This window comes from Schistocerca cancellata, chromosome 12 (genome assembly GCF_023864275.1).
Source record: "Schistocerca cancellata isolate TAMUIC-IGC-003103 chromosome 12, iqSchCanc2.1, whole genome shotgun sequence".
In the NCBI taxonomy this organism is placed as follows: Eukaryota; Metazoa; Arthropoda; class Insecta; order Orthoptera; family Acrididae; genus Schistocerca; species Schistocerca cancellata.
Window position 1 is genome coordinate 107,335,817 of NC_064637.1, and position 25,578 is coordinate 107,361,394.

The window sequence follows — 25,578 nt, forward strand, 5'->3', positions numbered from 1 at the left end:
TCGTAGAGATGCTGGACGTAGTCCTGTGGAACGGCTTGCCATGCCATTTCCACCTGGCGCCTCAGTTGGACCAGCGTTCGTGCTGGACGTGCAGACCGCGTGAGACGACTCTTCATCCAGTCCCAAACATGCTCAATGGGGGACAGATCCGGAGATCTTGCTGGCCAGGGTAGTTGACTTACACCTTCTAGAGCACGTTGGGTGGCACGGGATACATGCGGACGTGCATTGTCCTGTTGGAACAGCAAGTTCCCTTGCCGGTCTAGGAATGGTAGAACGATGGGTTCGATGACGGTTTGGATGTACCGTGCACTATTCAGTGTCCCCTCGACGATCACCAGTGGTGTACGGCCAGTGTAGGAGATCGCTCCCCACACCATGATGCCGGGTGTTGGCCCTGTGTGCCTCGGTCGTATGCAGTGCTGATTGTGGCGCTCACCTGCACGGCGCCAAACACGCATACGACCATCATTGGCACCAAGGCAGAAGCGACTCTCATCGCTGAAGACGACACGTCTCCATTCGTCACTCCATTCACGCCTGTCGCGACACCACTGGAGGCGGGCTGCACGATGTTGGGGCGTGAGCGGAAGACGGCCTAACGGTGTGCGGGACCATAGCCCAGCCTCATGGAGACGGTTGCGAATGGTCCTCGCCGATACCCCAGGAGCAACAGTGTCCCTAATTTGCTGGGAAGTGGCGGTGCGGTCCCCTACGGCACTGCGTAGGATCCTACGGTCTTGGCGTGCATCCGTGCGTCGCTGCGGTCCGGTCCCAGGTCGACGGGCACGTGCACCTTCCGCCGACCACTGGCGACAACATCGATGTACTGTGGAGACCTCACGCCCCACGTGTTGAGCAATTCGGCGGTACGTCCACCCGGCCTCCCGCATGCCCACTATACGCCCTCGCTCAAAGTCCGTCAACTGTACATACGGTTCACGTCCACGCTGTCGCGGCATGCTACCAGTGTTAAAGACTACGATGGAGCTCCGTATGCCACGGCAAACTGGCTGACACTGACGGCGGCGGTGCACAAATGCTGCGCAGCTAGCGCCATTCGACGGCCAACACCGCAATTCCTGGTGTGTCCGCTGTGCCGTGCGTGTGATCATTGCTTGTACAGCCCTCTCGCAGTGTCCGGAGCAAGTATAGTGGGTCTGACACACCGGTGTCAATGTGTTCTTTTTTCCATTTCCAGGAGTGTAATTAGGAGGTGTTGAATAGAATTGGGGTAAGAGGAGTTTGTTGCACAACCTGACTAGAAGAAAGGATCGGTTGGTAGGACATGTTCTGAGGCATCAAGGGATCACGAATTTAATACTGGATGGCAGCGTGGAGGGAAAAAATCGTAGAGGGAGACCAAGGGATGAATACACTAAACAGATTCAGAAGGATTTAGGTTGCAGTAGGTACTGAGAGATGAAGAAGCTTGCACAGGATAGAGTAGCATGGAGAGCTGCATCAAACCCGTCTCAAGACTGAAGACCACGACAATAATAACAACAACAACAACAATTTAACATCACGAAATTTGTGCTACAAAAGTTGATTCTAACCTAAAAAAAACAAGAGCGAAATACGACAAAATGTAACAGAGCAACATACTGCAACTACCACATATTACATTTACTGTAGGTATAAAAAGAAAAGAAACATTTATTACAGACCACTGAAGATGCTTCACAGATAAAAGAAGCGAAACGCGTGTGGCAATAAAAATAACTGCCTTCAGTTAGTTGCATATTCGAGACATACTTCCACGAATTTAAAGCAACTAAGGAAAGACGAAACCAGAAAAAATGATTTTGCTACTTATTTGAAAGTCTCGTTCCCCCAGTAACTAACGGTAAACTGCCCCTAGAAGGGGGCAAGCTCTTTGTATAACGTGTTCAGAGTCGTACAGACATATCCCTTCAGTTCCAGTTGCCACTTCGTCTGCTGAACGACTTCAGTTGTTCAACTATTCCACTACCACTTACCTCAATATCTGTCATTTTGGCTTTCGTGCGGTGGTTGAAATGAGAATTACTGGTTTAACAATTGATCGCGCCAGCTTGATATATGGGGGCCCCATGCGTGACGTGCTTTGTGTGCGTGACATAACGTTTAATGTCGTGCGATCACACGCAACAACAGAACGCCTCACGTACATATGCTAGTTTCAGCATACCCGGTCAGTTCAAACAAAACATACTACACGCGGTATGCATTGTGATGTAATTCTTTTGAAATCTCCTCTTTTTTTGTAATTCAAATTTCCGATTGCTTACTCTATTACATCTAATCCAGTACTTCAGATGGTAGCTCCTTTGTTCATCATAACCTAAAATTTCACGTAACAGAAGTTGGTTCTGGTGTAAATTGCTATACTCTTTAGGCTAGATTAGTTTGAAATTATCAATATATTTTTTCATACACTGAAGCGTTAAAGAAACTGGTATAGGCGCGCGTATTCAAATACTGAGATATGTAAACAGGCAGAATACGGCGCTGTGGTCGAAGCGTTTATACAGGGTGGTCCATTGATAGTGACGGGTCCTAATATCTCAGGAAATAAGCATCAAACGAAAAAACTACAACGAACGAAACTTGTCTTGCTTGAAGGGGGAAACCAGATGGCGGTATGGTTGGCCCGCTAGATGGCGCTGCCATAGGCCAAACGGATATCAACTGCGTTTTTTAAAATAGGAACCCCATTTTTATTACATATTCGTGTAGTACTTAAAGAAATACGATTGTTATAGTTGGACCACTTTTTTCGCTTTGTGATAGATGGCGCTGTAATAGTCACAAACGTATAAGTACGTGGTATCACGTAACATACCGCCAGTGCGGACGGTATTTGCTTCGTGATACATTACCCGTGTTAAAATGGACCGTTTAACAATCGTGGAAAAGGTCGATATCGTGTTGATGTATGACTAGTGTGATCAAAATGACCAACGGACGTGTGCCATGTATGTTGCTCGGTATCCTGGACGACATCTTCCACGTGTGCTGACCGTTCGCCGGATAGTTACGTTATTTAAGGAAACAGCAAGTGTTCAGTCACATGTGAAACGTCAGCCACGACCTGCAACAAATTATGATGCCCACGTAGGTGTTATAGCCGCTGTCGCGGCTAATCCGCACATCAGTAGCAGAGAAATTGCGCGAGAATCGGGAATCTCAAAAACGTCGTTGTTGAGAATGCTACATCAACATCGGTTGCACACGTGCCATATTTCTATGCACCAGGAATTGCATGGCGACAACTTTGAACGTCGCATACAGTTCTGACACTGGGCGCAAGAGAAATTACGGGACGATGACAGATTTTTTGCACGCGTTCTATTTAGCGACGAAGCGTCATTCACCAACAGCGGTAACGTAAACCGGCATAATATGCACTATTGGGCAACGGAAAATCCACGATGGCTGCGACAAGTGAAACATCAGCGACCTTGGCGGGTTAATGTATGGTGCGGCATTATGGGATTAAGGATAATTGGCCCCAATTTATCGATGGCAATCTAAATGGAGCAATGTATGCTGATTTCCTACGTAATGTTCTACCGATATTACTACAAGGTGTTTCACTGGATGACAGAATGGCGATGTACTTCCAACATGATGGATGTCCGGCACTAGCTCGCGTGCGATTGAAGCGATACTGAATAGCATATTTCGTGACAGGTGGATTGGTCGTCGAAGCACCCTACCGTGGCCCGTACGTTCACCGGAATTGACGTCCCCGGATTTCTTTCTGTGGGGAAAGTTGAAGGATATTTGCTATCGAGATCCACCGACAACGCCTAACAACATGCGTCAGCGCATTGTCAATGCATGTGCGCACATTACGGAAGGCGAACTACTTGCTGTTGAGAGGAATGTCGTTACACGTATTGCCAAATGCATTGAGGTTGACGGACATCATTTTGAGCATTTATTGCGTTAATGTGGTATTTATAGGTAATCACACTGTAACAGAATGCGTTCTCAGAAATGGTAAGTTGATAAAGGTACAAGTATTACATTGGAACAACCGAAATAAAATGTTCAAACGTACCTACGTTCTGTATTTTAATTTTAAAAACCTACCTGTTACCAACTGTTCGTCTAAAATTGTGAGCGATATGTTTGTGACTATTACAGCGCCTGCCCGCATCTCGTGGTCGTGCGGTAGCGTTCTCGCTTCCCATGCCCGGGCTCCCGGGTTCGATTCCCGGCGGGGTCAGGGATTTTCTCTGCCTCGTGATGGCTGGGTGTTGTGTGCTGTCCTTAGGTTTGTTAGGTTTAAGTAGTTCTAAGTTCTAGGGGACTGATGACCATAGATGTTAAGTCCCATAGTGCTCAGAGCCATTACAGCGCCATCTACCACAAAGCGAAAAAAGTGGTCCAATTAAAACATTCATATTTCTTTACGTACTACACGGATACGCAATAAAAAATGGGGGTTCCTATTTAAAATAAACGCAGTTGCTATCCGTTTGACCTATGGCAGCGCCATCTACCGGGTCAATCATAGCGCTATCTGGTTCCCCCCTTCAAAATGGTTCAAATGGCTCTGAGCACTATGGGACTCAACATCTTAGGTCATAAGTCCCCTAGAACGTAGAACTACTTAAACCTAACTAACCTAAGACATCACACACACCCATGCCCGAGGCAGGATTCGAACCTGCGACCGTAGCAGTCCCGCGGTTCCGGACTGCAGCGCCAGAACCGCTAGACCACCGCGGCCGACTCCCCCCTTCAAGCTAGGCAAGTTTCGTTCTTTGTAGTTTTTTCGTTTGACGCTTATTTCGTGAGATATTTGGCCCGGTCACGATCAATGGACCATCCTGTGTAAGACAACAAGGGTCAGGCACAGTTGTTAGCTCGGTTACTCCTGTTACAGTGGCAGGATTTCAACATTTAAGTCGTATTATAGTTGGCGCACGAGAGATGGGGCACAGCATCTCCGAGGTAGCGATGAGGTGGGGATTTTTCCGTACGATCATTTCAAGAGTGTACTGTGAATATCAGGAATTCGGTAAAACATCAACTCCGGCATCGCTGCGGCCGGAAAAAGATCCTGCAAGAACGGGACGAACGACGACTAAACAGAATTGTTCAACGTACAGATGTGCAGCCCTCCCGCAAATTGCTGCAATTTTCAATGTTGGGCCATCAACAAGTGTCAGCGTGAAAACCATTTAATGAAACCTAATCGATACGGACTTTCGGAGCCGAAGGTCCACTCGTGTACCCTTGATGACTGCACGACACAAAGCTTTACGCCTCACCTGGGCCCGTCGATACCGACATTGGATTGTTGATGACTGGAAACATACTGCCTTGTCGGATGAGTCTGGTTTCAAATTGTATCGAGCGGATGGACGTGTACGGGTATAGAGACAACCTCATGAATCCATAGACCCTGTATGTCAGCAAGGCTGTGTAATGGTGTGTAGGATGTGCAGTTGGACTCCTGATACGTTTAGATACGACTCTGACAGGTGACACGAGTTTAAGCATTCTGTCTGATCACTTGCATCCATTCACGACGATTGTGCATTCCGTTGGACTTGGACAATTCCAGCGAGACAATGCAACACCCCACGCGTCCAGAACTGCTATAGAGTGCCTCCAGGAACATTCTTCTTAGTTTAAACACTTCCGCTGGCCACCAAACTCCTCAGACATGAGTATTATTGAGCATATGTGCGATGCCTTGCAACGTGCTGTTCAGAAGATATCTCTAACCCGCCGCACTCTTACGGATTTATGGACAGCACTGCATGATTGATGGTATCACGTTTCTCTAGCACTTCTTCAGACGTTAGTCATGGCATATCGTGTGGCGGGGGCTCTACACGATATTAGGCAGGTGTACCATTTTCTTTGGCTCTTCAGTATATCACTCATTTTAGTAACGTTTACTCTAACGGCTCTCATTGTGTGATTCCCGTTTTCGATTTTGGTTTCCATTTCAGAAATTAGTCCAATACTACTAGCATTTTTGGAAGTCAGGATCCCTCTTATTCGCAGTTACATACAAAGTTTTTTGGTGGATAGCTTCGGTCACCCCCCCCCCCCCCCATGTTGCACTTTTATTATTCATCACTTAAAAAACATTTCCTCAGTAACAGAAATATCTCAGCCGAAACAGATTCAAGTAACTACACTGGCGTGCAAAACTTAAGGACGATGACAATTTCTGCATGATGTGTCTGTGCCAAGTAACGTAACTCGATGAAACATGGACCACACAGAGAAAGAACTGCAGTATAGAACTGAAGGCAACTGAAAGAAATAGGCAATAACTCTCACCACCGCATCCCACACTTCAACAGGGAATGGGCACACCAGTTCATTCGCCGAATATCCTCTTCTTCCAGCTCCTCCAATTTCGCTGTACGATGTGACCGCGCACTGTCATTCATCAAATTAAAATCAGGACTGAATTCAACCCTGAAAGGAAACATGTGGAAGGAGTAGAGAGTCACAATCATTATCAGCAGTGAGTGTGCTGTGTTAAAAAATTTGGAATTCAGTACCCTCACACAACTTTATTTTTCCCCACACCAAAACTCCTCCTTCATCGAAACAATCGTGTTCGACAATGCTGGAAGTACCCTCGTATGGTCGTAGGCGGAAACAGGTAGTGTAGCCACGTACATTGGCAAATGTGATCGTTTCGGTGGTACACGTGTTATGGTATGGGAAGCCGTATTATTGTATCAGCATACTGACCTGAACACAGGACATACACTGATCAACGCTACTGTGACAGAGCGTCTTTTCAGCGCTGTGTGACCGGATCGATGATGAATCTCTTGGAACGAGAGGATATTCCGCGAATGGATAGACCTCCTCCCCATTCCCCTCGAGCACGAACGGAATGCGTCCTACAGACGTATTGTATTAATTTTTTTTCCAATCTTATGGGACTTAACTACTAAGGTCATCAGTCCCTAAGCTTACACGCTACTTAACCTAAATTATCCTAAGGACAAACACACACACCCATGCCCGAGGGAGGACTCGAACCTCCGTGGGGACCAGCCGCACAGTCCATGACTGCAGAGCCTCAGACCACTCGGCTAATCCAGCGCTGCTGTATTAAGTCCACATGCACTAACAACCATCCAACCGCACTGAAGGAATAATGGAACGCCCTACAACAGCTTCCTTCCAACCTTACGGTCAGCGGGGGAGCACACTGAAGACGATGCTTTGCTATCCATCGTGGTCACACACCCTATTAAGAACCACCTCCCGCCAATTGCAATGTCCATGGGACCATCGTAAATCTCGTTAAGTTCGGCGCAATAATTGTCCTTGAATAAAAATGTAGTTTCTGGTCTTCCCATTGCGTAGTATACGTTTCAGTTACCTCCTGTACTATACAACAGCAGTTCTTTGTGTGTATCGTGCAGGTTTCATGGAGCTCTGATGCTTGGCAGCGACACAATATCCTACTCGTACTTTCCTCCTCAAGTCTTGCACACCTGCGTATTTTCACTTGAAAGACGTCGGGCCCGTTGCTCAAGTGGTAGTCTTGAAGTTAGTGTCTGACAAGCGCAGTATTTCAGCCGGTCGTTAACATAGCCTTCAGCTCTCAATGATGTGAGGAATCGGTAGAAATGACGTTCATGCCTACTGCCCTGCTAGAATCAGTCGCCGTGGGTGGTGGATGTCCGAGCAACGTGAGCCGGATCTACGCTGTCACACCATCCACTGTGGTGGCCTATTAACCCGGTCGCTATGCCGCGGTGCACACGTGAATGGAACGGCAAGAAGCCCTAATAACTCGTATGATGGAACGTACCCTCTGCCATGGACCTGACTGTGGTTTGCAGAGAAGTAGATGAAAAATCGCATTCGGGAGGACGACGATTCGAATCCCCGTCTGCACATCCAGATTTTCTGCCGGCCGCGGTGGTCTCGCGGTTCTAGGCGCTCAGTCCGGAACCGTGTGACTGCTACTGTCTGGAACCCTCTTCAAGACATCACTTCTGCTTTATTTAACATAACTTCGTTCACAGTTTCATTTCGCATTCACCACTCATTCACTGAAACCCTTTGATGAACAGTTTTGGCTGCTTAACACCAACAGTCAATGATAATGATACAGCTTTTCTCCTTTTTATAAATTGAAGCCCGCTCTCCGTGATATAATTTAACAAAAAAACCGGTCTCAATACCGCGTCCCTCGTGAGATGCGAATAGACTTATCCCGGAATTGACCGCCCTGTAGGTGTACTCAATTTAATGACCACACTTCGCTGTCCGCTATTTCGCGTAACTGAATGTCCATTTGTTATTCTGATTATACACTGTAGCTATTTAAAATTCGCCCCTATATTTTTCACAACGCACAATTAGCACTCCGTTACTTATTTTTTTTTTTTAAGAGTAAACGGAAAAAAAGACGCCGTATCATGGGCTTAGTCGACATAAAGCAAAACACCTTAATATGCCCAATTTCATCTCTTCTTATAGGATCGGCTACCTTACTCATTAATTTACTACATATTGTTTCCAATAACACTAAACAGGTATCGCTGTTATATTTTAATTGTATTCAAAAGCATGTTACTACTATTATGACCAACCAAATCGTCACAAATCGCGCGGCGTGCCTTTTTAATGAAAACTTTACGCTATTCAATTAAATCGCGCGGCGTGCGTTTTTTAATGATAACTTTACGCTATTCAATTTCCGTTACAGCTATCTTGACTCGTAAGTTACACTACGGTCGCAGGTTCGAATCCTGCCTCGGGCATGGATGTGTGTGATGTCCTTAGGTTAGTTAGGTTTAAGTAGTTCTAAGTTCTAGGGGACTGATGACCTAAGATGTTAAGTCCCATAGTGCTCAGAACCATTTGAACCATTTTTTAACTTTTCTGCAAAATGCAAGATGGTGCTCTTGAAAAAGACATGGCTAATTTATGAGAGCTGTTCAATAAAGGATGGTCATAATTTTTTTGACAACATACTTTTACTCATGAAGCGCCAGGTTAAATCCGCAGGACAGAACAGGTAGTTGGAATTGCGGAAAGGGGCCAAAAATGAGCGGCTGTCAGTTACACTCTAACACATACAACTTTATTTAGTTGCCCAAACATTACAGCGCAAATTTCCGACCTTAACTATCGACCGAATATCACACACAATCTTATGGCTTAAGGGAACAACCTCTTTAATTTTTATAACGGCTGAAGGCCCATGATTTGGAACACAACTACAATACATTTTCAAAAGGCAGAAAGCGCAAGGTTTTATCCTTATATAATGTTTCAAATGACGCCAAAGGCCCAAACAATCTAAGACTTGAGAAGTAAGGAATTTTAATTTTAAAACGGCTGGAGGCCCATGATTTAAAAACACAACTACAATAAATTTTCAAGGGCAGAAGGCCCAAAGCTTTATCCTTTAATAATTTTAAAAAAAAGTAGGCTGAAGGTCAAACAATCTAAGACCTAACAATAAGGAATTTTACTTTTAAAACGGCTGAAGGCCCATGATTCAAAACACAACTACAATAAATTTTACAAGGCAGAAAGCCCAAGGCTTCATCCATAAATTTTTTTTTTAAATGAGGCTCAAGGCCCAAACAATGCAAGACTTCAGAAGTAAGGAACTTTCAATTTTAAACGGCTGAAGGCCCATTATTTAAAACCCAACTAAAAGCATACAAATTCAAACCACCGGCTTTTTTTTTATTTGGTCATCAGTCTACTGACTGGTTTGATGCAGCCCGCCACGAATTCCTTTCCTGTGCTAACCTCTTTATCTCAGAGAAGCACTTGCAACCTACGTCCTCAATTATTTGCTTGACGTATTCCAATCTCTGTCTTCCTCTACAGTTTTTGCCCTCTACAGCTCCCTCTAGTACCATGGAAGTCATTCCCTCATGTCTTAGCAGATGTCCTGTCATCCTGTCCCTTCTGCTTATCAGTGTTTTCCACATATTCCTTTCCTCTCCGATTCTGCGTAGAACCTCCTCATTCCTTACCTTATCAGTCCACCTAATTTTCAATATTCGTCTATAGCACCACATCTCAAATGCTTCGATTCTCTTCTGTTCTGGTTTTCCTACAGTCCATGTTTCACTACCATACAATGCTGTACTCCAGACGTACATCCGCGGAAATTTCTTCCTCAAATTAAGGCCGGTATTTGATATTAGTAGACTTCTCTTGGCCAGAAATGCCTTTTTTGCCATAGCGAGTCTGCTTTTGATGTCCTCCTTGCTCCGTTCGTCATTGGTTATTTTACTGCCTAGGTAGCAGAATTCCTTAACTTCACTGACTTCGTGACCATCAATCCTGATGTTAAGTTTCTCGCTGTTCTCATTTCTACTACTTCTCATTACCTTCGCCTTTCTCCGATTTACTCTCAAACCATACTGTGTACTCATTAGACTATTCATTCCGTTCAGCAGATCATTTAATTCTTCTTCACTTTCACTCAGGATAGCAATGTCATAAGCGAATCGTATCATTGATATCCTTTCACCTTGTATTTTAATTCCACTCCTGAACCTTTCTTTTATTTCCATCATTGCTTCCTCGATGTACACATTGAAGAGTAGGGGCGAAAGGCTACAGCCTAGTCTTACACCCTTCTTAATACGAGCACTTCGTTCTTGATCGTCCACTCTTATTATTCCCTCTTGGTTGTTGTACATATTGTATATGACCCGTCTATCCCTATAGCTTACCCCTACTTTTTTCAGAATCTCGAACAGCTTGCATCATTTTATATTGTCGAACGCTTTTTCCAGGTCGACAAATCCTATGAAAGTGTCTTGATTTTTCTTTAGCCTTGCTTCCATTATTAGCCGTAACGTCAGAATTGCCTCTCTCGTCCCTTTACTCTTCCTAAAGCCAAACTGATCGTCACCTAGCGCATTCTCAATTTTCTTTTCCATTCTTCTGTATATTATTCTTGTAAGCAGCTTCGATGCATGAGCTGTTAAGCTGATTGTGCGATAATTCTCGCACTTGTCAGCTCTTGCCGTCTTCGGAATTGTGTGGATGATGCTTTTCCGAAAGTCAGATGGTATATCGCCAGACTCATATATTCTACACACCAACGTGAATAGTCGTTTTGTTGCCACTTCCCCCAATGATTTTAGAAATTCTGATGGAATGTTATCTATCCCTTCTGCCTTATTTGACCGTAAGTCCTCCAAAGCTCTTTTAAATTCCGATTCTAATACTGGATCCCCGATCTCTTCTAAATCGACTCCTGTTTCTTCTTCTATCACATCAGTCAAATCTTCACCCTCATAGAGGCTTTCAATGTATTCTTTCCACCTATCTGCTCTCTCCTCTGCATTTAACAGTGGAATTCCCGTTGCACTCTTAATGTTACCACCGTTGCTTTTAATGTCACCAAAGGTTGTTTTGACTTTCCTGTATGCTGAGTCTGTCCTTCCGACAATCATATCTCTTTCGATGTCTTCACATTTTTCCTGCAGCCATTTCGTCTTAGCTTCCCTGCACTTCCTATTTATTTCATTCCTCAGCGACTTGTATTTCTGTATTCCTGATTTTCCCGGAACATGTTTGTACTTCCCCCTTTCATCAATCAACTGAAGTTTTTCTTCTGTTATCCATGGTTTCTTCGCAGCCACCTTCTGTGTACCTATGTTTTCCTTCCCAACTTCTGTGATGGCCCTTTTTAGAGATGTCCATTTCTCTTCAACTATACTGCCTACTGCGCTATTCCTTATTGCTGTATCTATAGCGTTAGAGAACTTCAAACGTATCTCGTCATTCCTTAGTACTTCCGTATCCCACTTCTTTCCGTATTGATTCTTCCTGACTAATGTCTTGAACTTCAGCCTACTCTTCATCACTACTATATTGTGATCTGAGTCTATATCTGCTCCTGGGTACGCCTTACAATCCAGTATCTGATTCCGGAATCTCTGTCTGACCATGATGTAATCTAATTGAAATCTTCCCGTATCTCCCGGCCTTTTCCAAGTATACCTCCTCCTCTTGTGATTCTTGAACGGGGTATTCGCTATTACTAGCTGAAACTTGTTACAGAACTCAATTAGTCTTTCTCCTCTTTCATTCCTAGTCCCAAGCCCATATTCTCCTGTAACCTTTTCTTCCACTCCTTCCCCTATAACTGCATTCCAGTCGCCCATGATTATTAGATTTTCGTCCCCCTTTACATACTGCATTACCCTTTCAATATCCTCATACACTTTCTCTATGTGTTCATCTTCAGCTTGCGACGTCGGCATGTATACCTGAACTATTGTTGTCGGTGTTGGTCTGCTGTCGATTCTGATTAGAACAACCCGGTCACTGAACTGTTCACAGTAACACACCCTCTGCCCTACCTTCCTATTCGTAACGAAACCTACACCTGTTATACCATTTTCTGCTGCTGTTGATATTACCCGATACTCATCTGACCAGAAATCCTTGTCTTCCTTCCACTTCACTTCACTGACCCCTACTATATCTAGATTGAGCCTTTGCATTTCTTTTTTCAGATTTTCTAGTTTCCGTACCACGTTCAAGCTTCTGACATTCCACGCCCCGACTTGTAGAACGTTATCCTTTCGTTGATTATTCAATCTTTTTCTCATGGTAACCTCCCCCTTGGCAGTCCCCTCCCGGAGATCCGAATGGGGGACTATTCCGGAATCTTTTGCCAATGGAGAGATCATCATGACACTTCTTCAAGTACAGGCCACATGTCCTGTGGATACACGTTACGTGTCTTTAATGCAGTGGTGTCCATTGCCTTCTGCATCCTCATGTCGTTGATCATTGCTGATTCTTCCGCCTTTAGGGGCAATTTCCCACCCCTAGGACAAGAGAGTGCCCTGAACCTCTATCCGCTCCTCCGCCCTCTTTGACAAGACCGTTGGCAGAATGAAGCTGACTTCTTATGCCGGAAGTCTTCGGCCGCCAATGCTGATTATTTATCAAAATTTAAGCAGTGGCGGGGATCGAACCCGGGACCGAAGACGTTTTGATTATGAATCAAAGACGCTACCCCTAGACCACGGGTGTAGGACCATCGGCTATGAGCCATTAAAATACACAATCAAACACCAGTAAGAAAAGGCAATACAGCCAGCGGCGCTCAGAAGTTTCCGGGAGTCGGTCTGCACTTGAAATATTAACGTTCGCTTAGGGGAGACTGGTAGTCGGCCCAACTATATCCGATCCGCCGGCAGACCAACCAGTAGACAGTCAACGGACCCACCGACAAGACGACCTGCTTTCCACCCGACCAGTACACAAGGAACTCCAATGCCAAAACGTAAAACGCCTAGCCGCCCACAAGCAAACATGCATTAGCTGCCAAAACTACACACACGTGTTGGACAGCGATAACACGATGAGGAAAGGACACTGCCTGAATTTTACGTAAGCGGACAGGGCAGGTAAACGAAACGCTAACGGCCACAAGGCAGAAAATTTTGCTGGTGCACTTGGACTTCTAATAACCAAAATACAGTTAAACTGCACCAGATGGTCGTCAAACTTTCGCCAACTCGAACACTCGCTGATGCTCACGGGAATACCCCCAAAAGCCAACCATGAAAACCAACGGCATGATGTGAACAGTTTCGCTTCGGTAATTAAATCACCACTCAACTTTGGTGTCCTGGGTCGGTGAGCCACGAGCCCTGTAGCAATCAGAACAGCTCCCACACACTCCGACACTGCGTAGAGACCGCCAGCGGGCCCGGCCCACGGCGCCGCGTGGAGACTTCCTGGCTGATCCACACCAACCGACCGACTGCCGCACACTGGCTAGCCAGGAACTATCAGCACCTGACCAAAGACAGTATAAGGTGCGAATATCGATACACACCGCCGCTGCCACACGTAGAAAGAGGAAGAACCACGGCATAACCGCAATAATCGCGGGAAACCAAACGCAGAGTAACAGTCAAGGTTTAAACCAACGCATAAGCTGGGGCTAGCATGGCTCAACTCATCCTCATGATTTGGCTGATCTTTCTCAAAGTAGTCTCCCACGAATGCGATGCACTTGATCCAGCGTTCCTGCCAGATACATGCCGGAAACCATTTTATGAGAGGTCCTTCAAAATCGCCTCCGCAGCCTTCACCACTGCTTCTCATGATTGATAATCCCTCCAACTAAGGCGTTTCTTCATGTTAGGGAATATAAAAGAGTCACATGGTGCTAAATCCGGACTGTAGGGAGGGTGAGCGACGCACTTCACGTTGATTTTTGCAAGATATACAGCAATAAAATTGGCAATATGCGGCCGCGCATTATCGTGGTGCAACATCCAACCTGTTTCACGGAAATGTAGTCTTTTGCGCCTGATATGGACTTGCAATGTTTTCAGGACATCCCTGTAGTATTGTCCAGTTACTGATGTGTGTGCAGGTACAACTTGCTGATAAACCATTCCATGAGTATCAGGGAATGAGATGACCATAACTTTCCCATCAGAAGCAACCAATTTTGCTTTTTTGGGGCTTTGTGATGAAGGAGATTTCAACGCTGAGCTTTGCTGTTTGCTCCCAGGATCAAAATGATGCTGCCGAGTTTCATCAGCAGTGATTACATTTGAAAGAAACTCAGCATCTTCTTCTAACATCAGCTTTAACTGCATGCAGACCTGCACTTGAATGTCCTTTTGTTCGGGAATCAACAGTCTTCGAACCAATCGCGCACAAACACGTCTCATGTGTAATTTTTCTGTCTGCCGCGCGGGATTAGCCAAGCGGTCTCAGGCGCTGCAGTCATGGACTGTGCGGGTGGTCCCGGCGGAGGTTCGAGTCCTCCCTCGGGCATGTGTGTGTGTGTGTGTGTGTGTGTGTGTGTGTGTGTGTGTGTGTGTGTGTGTGTGTGTGTGTCCTTTGGATAATTTAGGCTTAGGGACTGATGACCTTAGCAGTTAAGTCCCATAAGATTTCACACACATTTGAATATTTTTTTCTGTCACCAACGTGTGGGTGGCACCCAATGAAATGTTCAGTATTTCAGAAAGTGATCTTAAGGTAATTCGTCGATCCTCTCTCACAATGACAGCAATAGTGTTGATGTTTTCTTCCGTAATGGCAGAGCACCAGGTCCACCTTCCATTGAAATTTATTGTCTCTCCTCTTTAAACATTTTAAACCACCTTCGAACTGTGCTGTAGGGAAGAAAAGACTCTACTCCTGTAACATTGTATAGACCTCAGCTGAAGACTTGTTGAGACGAAAGCAGAATTTCAAAGCCGCTTTTTGTTCCTATCGTGTTACCTCCACTGCAGCGGTAGGCAGTACTGAACATGTCTGATCTTGCCTGCCTCTCACAGTCGGGTACCAGGAGTCTCCAACAGTGAAAGTACTACGGCGTGTTTGTTGCACATTAAGCTAACAGAATATCATAAGATTAAATTTTAGTGCGAGAAATTATGACCGTAAAAAAAATGTTCATTCTTTATTGAACAGCCCTCGTAATTCTCCGTCTGTCCCAATCACTGCTTGTGCTCTGTCTGTAAGGACTTCGACGACACCTTAAACCCTAACCTTGATTTCCTTTCCTTACCTCTGTTTGGTGTCTAACAGGTTTGAGTTGCTTTCTTCCCCAGTAAGTACCACCATGCACCTCTTCATTGCTCACTGTGAAATGCTCAAGTTCCAATTGGTTTTTCGACCAGGGGATGAGCTAAGCGGGCGATGTTTTCCTTCAGTCCCACCCGGCGCGAATCCCACACACTCGAGCAGTACCCAAGAACGGGTTGCACTATTGTTCTATACGCGGCCTTCTTTACAGATGAAACATACTTTCGTTAAATTCTCCCAATAAACCGAGGACGACCATTCGGCACCTCTACTATCTTCCTTACATGCTCGTTCCATTTCATAAAGCTTTGCAACCTTACGTCGAGATATTTAACAGAGGTGGCACACTTCCATTGCAGAGTTTGAACATTACGGGACTATTTTCCCTACTCAACTGCATTAACTTCAATTTTTCTACATTTAGAATGAACTGTCATCCTGAATCCTCCGACAGTCTTGAACAGCAACACCTTCCCGTGCACACCAGTTTACGCCGGCCGCGGTGGCCGAGCGGTTCTGGCGCTGCAGTCCGGAACCGCGGGACTGCTACGGTCGCAGGTTCGAATCCTACCTCGGGCATGGGTGTGTGTGATGTCCTTAGGTTAGTTAGGTTTAAGTAGTTCTAAGTTCTAGGGGACTTATGACCTAAGATGTTGAGTCCCATAGTGCTCAGAGCCATTTGAACCATTTGAACCACACCAGTTTCTTCAGCAAACAGCCGCAAATTGCTGCTCTCCCTGTTCACCAGATATTTGTGAATATAGAGAATAGTGGCTGTCCTACCACACGTCCCTGGGGCACCCCTGACGATACTCTTGTTCACTGAAGACAACAAACTGTGTTCTTTACTTAAAAAGTCTTTGAACCACTCACACTGACTTTTGCACTGAATCCGTGCTGATTTGTGGATAGATCCTCTACAGTCGTCTCACGGAAATCTATCATTTTCGGTGTTCAAGAATTCAGAAACATACCGATGATAAGGATATTGGGTCTATTCTCTGGGCAATTACGGTTACCCCGTAAAAAAGGGCGAATATGTCAGAATGTTTTGATTTAAATGTCTTTGAAGCTGCCAGATAAACCGAAAAGCTAGTTCTCTTCGTTTACATTCTTAACTCTGCCTTGGACATATCCGCCTTTTTTCTGTGCCATGGTAGGTGCATTTCCATTCTGATTCCCAACTTTTGCTCCACCATACATTTGACATTAGACAGCCATAACTTCGCAACCGATGCAGATTTTTGTTGATTCGGGTGACGACTGATGTGGTATAGGTTTTTTTTATTGTTTTTCGAACTATGCTGCTTGTACAATGGCTTTAACAAAACCAAGGCTTTAACAAGACAGGGAGGCCATTGATTACAGGTATTTATCTGACTTGTTACAAAATTTCAACCGGTTCACACGAGTAAGTGGCGCGCGTGAAAGGAACATACACACACACACACACACACACACACACACACACACACACACACACACACACATTGCTGTCAAAATTCGAATGAAACTGGTGATTGAAACAAAGTTTTCAATTTTATCGTAGGAATACATTTTTATTTATTTGAATCACATTAAACCGTTTCCAAATATTCAGTTCACGTAAGAACAAATTTTAGGTGCTATATTTACCTCGATTTTCAAATGGTTCAAATGGCTCTAAGCACTACAGGAATGAAGATCTGAGGTCATCAGTCCCCTAGACTTTGATATACTTAAACCTAACTAAGAGCATCACACACATCCATGCCACAAACAGGATTCGAACCTGCGACCGTAGCAGCCGCGTGGTTCCGGAGTGAAGCGCCTAGAACCGCTCGACCACAGCGGCCGGCACCTCGATTTTAAACCCTCGTATCTCGACAGCAGAGAAGGATTACTGTATAAAAAAATTAGTTTCGAATGTATCCTTTAAAATTGCTGCATCACGAAGACGAAGTGCTACAGACGCGAAATTTAACTGACAGGAAGAAGATGCTGTGATATGCAAATGATTAGATTTTCAGAGCATTCACACAAGGTTGGCGCCTTTGGCGATATCTACAACGTGCTGACATGGGAAAAGTTTCCAACTGATTTCTCATACACAAACAGCAGTTGACCGCGTTGCCTGGTGAAACGTTGTTGTGATGCCTCGTGTAAGGAGGAGAAATGAGTGCCATCACGTTTCCGACTTTGATAAAGGTCGGATTGTAGCCTATCGCGATTGCGGTTTATCGTATCGCGACATTACTGCTCGTGTTGGTCGAGATCCAATGACTGTTAGCAGGATATGGAATCGGTGTGTTCAGGAGGGTAATACGGAACGCCGTGATGGATCCCAACGGCCTCGTATCACTAGCAGTCGAGATGAAAGGCATCTTATCCGCATGGCTGTAACGGATCGTGCAGCCACGTCTCGGTCCCTGAGTCAACAGATGGGGTCGTTTGCAAGACAACAACCATCTGCACGAACACTTTGAAGACGTTTGCAGCAGCATGGACTATCAGCTCGGAGACCACGGCTGCGGTTACCCTTGACGCTTCATCACAGACAGGGGCGCCTGCGATGGTGTACTCAACGACGAACCTGGGTGCACGAATGGCAAAACGTCATTTTTTTTCGGATGAATCCAGGTTCTGTTTACAGCATCATGATGGTCCTATCCGTGTTTGGCGACACCGCGGTGAACGCACATTGGAAGCGTGTATTCGTCATCGCCTAACTGGCGTATCACCCGGCGTGATTATATGGGGTGCCATTGGTTACATGTTTCGGTCACCTCTTGTTCGAATTGACGGCACTTTGAACAGTGGACGTTTCATTTCAGATGTGTTACGACCCGTGGCCCTACCCTTCATTCGATTTGTAACGCCGGAAATGCATATATTCTTATTTCCATCTATTGTACTATAAATTCTTTTGCTACCTCAAGATATGACATTTCCGTGTCTTTATATATTGTAATTGTTTTACTATTTGTATATATATATATTTATGCATTTATGTCGATGTATAATTGGTTTGTTTTGTAAATATTATTTGTATTTTACGCTGGGTCTTGCCTAGGGAAAACTATGCTATCGAACGGATACATCGATAGGTCGTGTGGAGAACCAAAGTGTTTAGGGTGTTTGGTAGTGTGAACTCGGCCGCGTGGAGCGCGGGCAGAGCAGAGTCTGGCTCGAGTAGGGCAGTGGAGCAGGTGTGTTGTGTGACGCTCCCGCGAGTTGCCGCGCTTTCGGTGTTGGGCAGCATGTAATTGCGCTCGACTTGCGATGTTAGTTTCTGACACGGTGTCGCGGACGGGAAGCGTTAGCTGGCACACATCAAGAGCCCGTTTCGGCTGGAGACCGTGTCGAGAAGAAGGCGCGCCAACATCCAGCTTCTGCAACAGCGACTGCCGACAATGAGTGACTGTCGCCGCCTCTTCGATCGACGACTTCAAACCTTCAATCAACCAACAAGGAAGACTGGTAGCACGTAAAGTTTTAGAACTGTACGGCAGACCTCAGCTTTTCAAACTGTTAAATTTTTCTCACTAAATTACAGCAACGTAGCATGAACCTTTGTTGCTCATTGTCCCAATTGCATTACCAAGCAGGGTCCCTTCCTTTTCCGGAATGAACCCGAGTGTCGTTGAAATTCAAACGCCAGCATTAAAGTAATATCATTCGATTTCACTACTTTAATTTCAAAGTTCAGTTAAGGTATTCATAACTGGCTACAATATTTAGATTACACAAGTACAAATTAAGAGTGCGAGTTTTGTTATCATATTTTAGCTTACCTGTGACTGCAGCTCAGCTTGGTACGTACTAAATTTTACTATTGTTAATTGTTCAGAATCATTTAATTCAAGTTTAAAGTTAAATCTCTTATTTCTAAATTGCGTAGATTCAAGTAGCTTTTGAAATGATTGTTGAGGTAGCCCAAGACTAACCGTATTTTACTGAATTTCGATGTGCTTCAGAAAGAAAGCTCCCTATTAATTTCAGTCACTTTCAATTTTCCGGTTTTATTAATTCTTTTGCCTACCAGGGCAGTCGGGGTTCAACGCCACACCGCCCTGCCTCGAATGGATCGCCAATTTGGACGTCAGAATTTGAAGACTTGTGTAACGCAAAATATCTGCTGTGATGTTACTTTTTATTCTGTTTATGTATCATATTTTATCTGAATATGTATCCTTCACTTTGTCTTTTATAGTGTATTTTATCATATAATTTCATAATGTAATAAGTATAAACCATGTGTGTAGCGCCATACTCTACATAAATAAATAAATAAATAATGCCACCCTAGTGTGTTTGCATGCGGCCGGCCGGAGTGGCCGAGCGGTTCTAGGCGACACAGTCTGGAACCGTGCAACCGCTACGGTCGCAGGTTCGAATCCTGCCTCGGGCACGAGTGTGTGTGATGCCCTTAGGTTAGTTAGGTTTAAATAGTTCTAAGTTCTAGGGGACTGATGACCTCAGAAGTTAAGTCCCATAGTGCTCAGAGCCATTTGAACAATTTTTTTGTGTTTGCATGCGTGTAAATGGTTTGCCCTTGCAAAATCGGATGATCGCTTCGAATCATCGTCCTTTTTTTTCGTGAAATGAGCTACGCACCGAATATCCTTAGGAATTGTACATACGACTCATGTATCAGTAACCACCATTCCGTATTTTTCACAGTGTCTAACTCACATGTATAAAAAAATTTCTCCAAGCACTATGAGACGTAACATCTGAGGTCATCAGTCCCCTAGAACTTATAACTACATAGACCTAACTAACCTAAGGACATCACACACATCCATGCCCGAGGCAGGATCCGAACCTGCGACCGTAGCAGCAGCAGCGCGGTTCCGGACTGGAGCGCCTAGAACCGCTCGGCCTCACATGTATAAAATAGCTTTTAATGACTGATTACATTACAAATGAGATACCGTATTAGAAACAGGGAATGTCAAAATTAGTCACCAGATTTTAAAAAATCATAACTATTATGTTATTTGAGATATGTGCGTTTGAGATATGTGCGTGAACGACGTACTGTTGGAAAGAGCAAACTCTCCAGTTTTACCTGGTTACCGCAAGGTAGCAGCAGTATGCGCTCATTTCAGTTCTAGTGAAAATGGTGTCGGGACGACAGAAAGCGTTTTGTGTTCTACTTTATGCGCAGTGCAGGTCATTAATAGCTGTTCAGCGCAACTTTCGTACTAGGTTTAGTGTAGATCTTCTTACAGCACAGAGCATTAGACGATGGAATGAACCATTCCGAGAAACAGATTGTTTGTGTAAAGGCAAAGGTGTATGGTCCATTTTTCTTTGCCCGGGACACTGTTACAGGAAGCACTTATCTCGATATGCTTGACAACTTTCTTTTCCCACACTTGCAGACTAATTCGAGCGCCTTCATTTACCAACAGGATGGGGCACCGCTACAGTGGAATCTGAAAGTGCGGGAATTTTTAAATCAAATGATTACTGAACGATGGTTCAAATGGCTCTGAGCACTATGGGACTTAACTGCTAAGGTCATCAGTCCCCTAGAACTTAGAACTACTTAAACCTAACTAACCTAAGGACATCACACACATCCATGCCCGAGCCAGGATTCGAACCTGCGACCGTAGCGGTCGCGCCTTTCCAGACTGTAGCGCCTAGAACCGCTCGGCCACCCCGGCCGGCACTGAACGATGGATTGGACCAAATGATTCAGCCTTACATTACTGGCCTCCAAGGTCACCGTACCTAACCGTATGTGATTATTTCTTGTGTGTGTGTGTGGGGGGGGGGTTATAAAAGACTATTTGTGTGTCTCCATTACCAACAACAATGAATTAACTGAGACATCGCATAACAGCAGCTGTGGAAGCTGTAACTCAAGACATGGTAGCTACAATGTGAAACAATCTGAATACCGCATTGACATATGCCGTCATCTCAAGGGGGGCATACTGAACACCTATGAAAAGGCATGAAAAAAAAACTGAGTTTCCCGTTCATCAAAACTCAGAATTCGTTGTATATGTTTATTAGTTTCAGAAATATAGACGTGCCAAATAGGACGATTCTTTTTTATACCTCCTGTATTTCACATTATTTACGTAAAACCGTCATGTTTGAAGATGCAAACTCCTAAATATATCCTTTTTTAAGTTTCGGACTATTCACCGATACGCTAGCGAAAAAAATCAAAACCGGAACTGGATAGTACAGCCTGAGTAGTTTGTGTTTCATTTTAAGCGAATGCTTGTTCCTCACTCATCTCAATCTTCTTGCTGTCATACCTCATGAACTGTGTGTCACAGAATGATATAATTTTGCGCGTGCATTAAGTGGTCTACGTCGATAACGTCTGCAAAATGTGTTGCGAATAGAGAAATAGAGTAAAGAAGTAATGCAGCAAAATATCGTGACCGATGCTGAAATTTGACAGCGTGAACAACGAAAATACAGTAAGCGACAAAGTTTTTCATTCGAGTTATTTTGTGCTGGTGTCAGCCAGAAAAAGTTTCGCAAAAGTTTGGAATAATGTGTTTTGTTTGTATGTTGGCAGTCGCTAAGTGCTCTCGTTCTGAGATACTGGATCAATATAGTATGGGTTCTATAGTGTCCCTTTCCATATATTTGACATGAACAATATAAATAATGACAAAAGAACTATACATGAGTTATGTTGTGTGAACTTTAATGCCTAATTGTGATACGGACAAAGTGACGAAATAACTTTAAAGACAATTTATCGATTCTGATAATAGAAAAAAGACATTATTCTACGTGATATAAGACCATATGTGTAAACTAAAGAATCCTGGCTCGGGCATGGCTGTGTGTGATGTCCTTAGGTTAGTTAGGTTTAAGTAGTTCTAAGTTCTAGGGGACTGATGACCTCAGATGTTAAGTCCCATAGTGCTCAGAGCCATTTGAACCATCGTTCAGTAATCATTTGATTTAAAAATTCCCGCACTTATATTATAAAAAGGACTGGAAGACAATGAAATTAGTCGTCTTCAGAAGTTTTCTTGTGTCTTCGCTACTGTTTGAGTGCAGAAGGTACGACTGTATTCCGATAGCTTTTGTCTTGCTCTCGTTTAAATACTAGAACATAATTGATGTGTAAAAGAGTTACGAAAATATAATAAGCAAATCTGGAGCCAAGAGTAATCATTTAAGGAACTCACGCCACATTTGTTATAACGCAAGAGTTTTTGTAGCATTTTTTTGCAGTTGCTGCGGAGCTAGCTGCGATCATCTTTGACTGAGAAAGTTGGCCACCATTACGCGGCGCATTTAAACTTTTTATTTCCACAGGAAATAAGACAGAGCCGGAGCAGAGGAAATTATTTAAAAATACTATCAAAATTAATTAGCATCAAATCAGAAGATTTATTTTATCAAAAAGTGACTATTTTCAGTGATACAATTCACTATAGGTCAGGTGCCTCTTTGCATAAATTTTATTACGCTAACGTATCTGATATTATTTGTAGGGAGCCTGGCTCTCGTTTTCAATGAGAATTTAAGGTTTAATTTGGCTACTTGCAAATATAATATTGCTTAGTTGTAATTGTTTCTTACGAGGTTTTATGAAAGATAGCTTTACGAAATTTAACTTCACGAACTTAATAGAATCCTCATATAACTTATAGCAGAAAGAGACATTACGGTTCTTTGCGCGCCATGAGGTATTCTGCCCCAAGATATGTACACAGTTTCTAACTGTAATACTTGTGTTGTTGCGTTAGACTTGTAACGGTAAATTGTACTTCTGAATGAATGGATAACAGAATTTTTATTTTTTTCAGTTCGATCAATAAATTATATAAAACAATGAAAAGCAAGTTTTTCTCTCTCTCTTGCAAGCTGTTAGATATGTAACCTCCAACAGGGATTCCCTGTGCACCGTTTTAGTAATTTGCTTGTGTACATTGCAATGAAAGCCAGTTTCCCTACATCTGGATTTTGATGTCTACCTCACGCACGCAGAATCAATTTCGAGCCAATATCGTACAGCCGTAAGGAACTTGCTTTGCCCGTGTGCTACGGTACGTTCCTGGCTGCCGGTAAGAAGAAGAGTCAAGACGTGAGCTTAACGCTCGGCAGACTTACCATGGCTGCGGTCTGTTGTCGCTCTCTGCTGTCGACACACTAACTGGCAGCAGTCGGCCGTGACTGGCGTACCCTACCCTGCCATGCCGACTGCCCGTCGATGGCTCGGTTGTTGTCCGACCTGTTGCCCCTGGAGACTGTACACGCGGCGACACAAACGCGCCGATGGTCGGCAGGAAGGTACAGCTATCGCGCCAATCACCCATGCGCAATCGGGAAAAACATGCAAAGAGCTATGTCGAGCAATGACTCACAAATTGTACACCAAAACCCAAATTTTGTCGCTTACGTAATATATATATATATATATATATATATATATATATATATATATATATATATATATATCATCATTTATTGCCTTATCGGGCCTTTAAGGCCTACAGCAAGAAGAACAAAAGGAAAAGTAAAGACAAAAAGACTTACAAAAGTACTCTATACAGTAGTAAAAGTTACATATGTACATTACAGCTTAAAGAAGAAACGAAAAAATAAACAGGGCATTCAATCAAAGGTTTAAAAGGCAAGAGGGATACATTACAGAAACAAAAAAACAAAAAAAAACACACACGCAGTGTCTGTCAATTACACGAGAGGAGGGAGCTGTTGCAGATGGCAGTCCATCTCATCCGGTCGTTGGCGTCCTCCTCCACGGCTGCTGGTTCCACTTCTTTCAGGATCGTTGTTATCCTATCCTTCCATCGAGTTCTTGGGCGTCCTCTAGGGCGTTTTCCTGTGGGTTGAGAGTGGAGGACTCTGTTTGGAAGGGATCCGTCTGCCCGTAGGATGTGGCCAAACCATTGGAGTCTCTTCTGTGCCAATATTCGTCCAATGTGTGGCTTTCCATACCGCTGGTATAAATCTTCTTTTTTTCTTCGTTCCCATTTACCTTCCATGGCATTGTAGATGGGTCCATATATCTTCCGAAGTACCTTCCTTTCAAATGCACATATTGCTTCTTCTGCTGTTGCTGATGTTGCCCAAGTTTCACAGCCGTATAAAAGTACTGGTCTCACCAGTGTCGTGTATAGGTGGGTCTTGTTCTTCTGCGATATCAGCCGAGATCTGAAAAGATTGTTCAGGCTAAAGAACATGCGATTAGCATTTGTTATACGTTGCTGTACTTCTTTCGTTACTTCACTTCTATTTGTTAGTATGGAGCCCAGGTACTTGAACTCTTCAACTCGTTCGAAGGTATGCCTGTCGACATCAATGGAAGGAGGGAGATCTCGGCGGCGTGATACAACAAGATATTTAGTTTTTTCCTCGTTCACCACCAGCCCAATTTTCTCTGCATTGTGGAGGAATCGGAAAGTATCCCTGCGTACTTGCTCTAGAGTGTCGCCAAGGATCACAACATCATCAGCAAATGCCAAGATTGTGTCTGCTCCCACCATCTCCATCTCTCTGGTTCGACAAGTGTCACGGCTTACTTTTTCCAGGGCCAAATTGAATAATATTGGCGCCAATGGATCTCCTTGTCTCAATCCATTTTGTATACTGAATGATGGTGATAGTTGATTACCAAACCGCACTTGGGCCGTAGACTGAGAGTAGCAAGCAGCAATTAAGCGGATGTATTTTGATGGGATGCCAAGTTCCTCTAACGTTTCCCATAACGTGGCGCGGTCAATGCTGTCATAAGCTTGTCGAAAATCGATGAAGATGAGGTGTAGATCCTTATTGAATTCGTAGAATTTTTCTATCAACTGCCTCAGAGTAAATATGTGATCAATTGTCGATCGTCCAGCAACGAACCCACATTGATAGGTCCCTACAATTCCTTCAGCCAGTGGTTTCATGCGGTTTAGTAGCAGTGTTGTAAAAACTTTGTAGCCAATTTCAAGTAACGAAATCCCTCGGTAGTTGGATACATGAGTAGCATCTCCCTTCTTGAATATGGGACATATGATTGCTCCCTTCCATTCCTCAGGAATAACTTCTGCT

At 44.1% G+C, this 25,578-nt stretch overlaps 1 protein-coding gene across 1 annotated transcript in view; it reads right to left on the reverse strand.

The window, feature by feature from the left end:
- Positions 1-23,689, reverse strand: part of LOC126109680 (tubulin alpha-3 chain-like) — a 243,877-nt gene extending 220,188 nt beyond the window's left edge. The window contains exon 1 of the mRNA XM_049914731.1: positions 23,632-23,689. Coding sequence (XP_049770688.1) covers positions 23,632-23,634 — 3 coding nt within the window. The 5' untranslated portion in view covers positions 23,635-23,689. The remainder of the gene's footprint in view (positions 1-23,631) is intronic.
- Between the last annotated feature and the right edge of the window lie 1,889 nt (positions 23,690-25,578).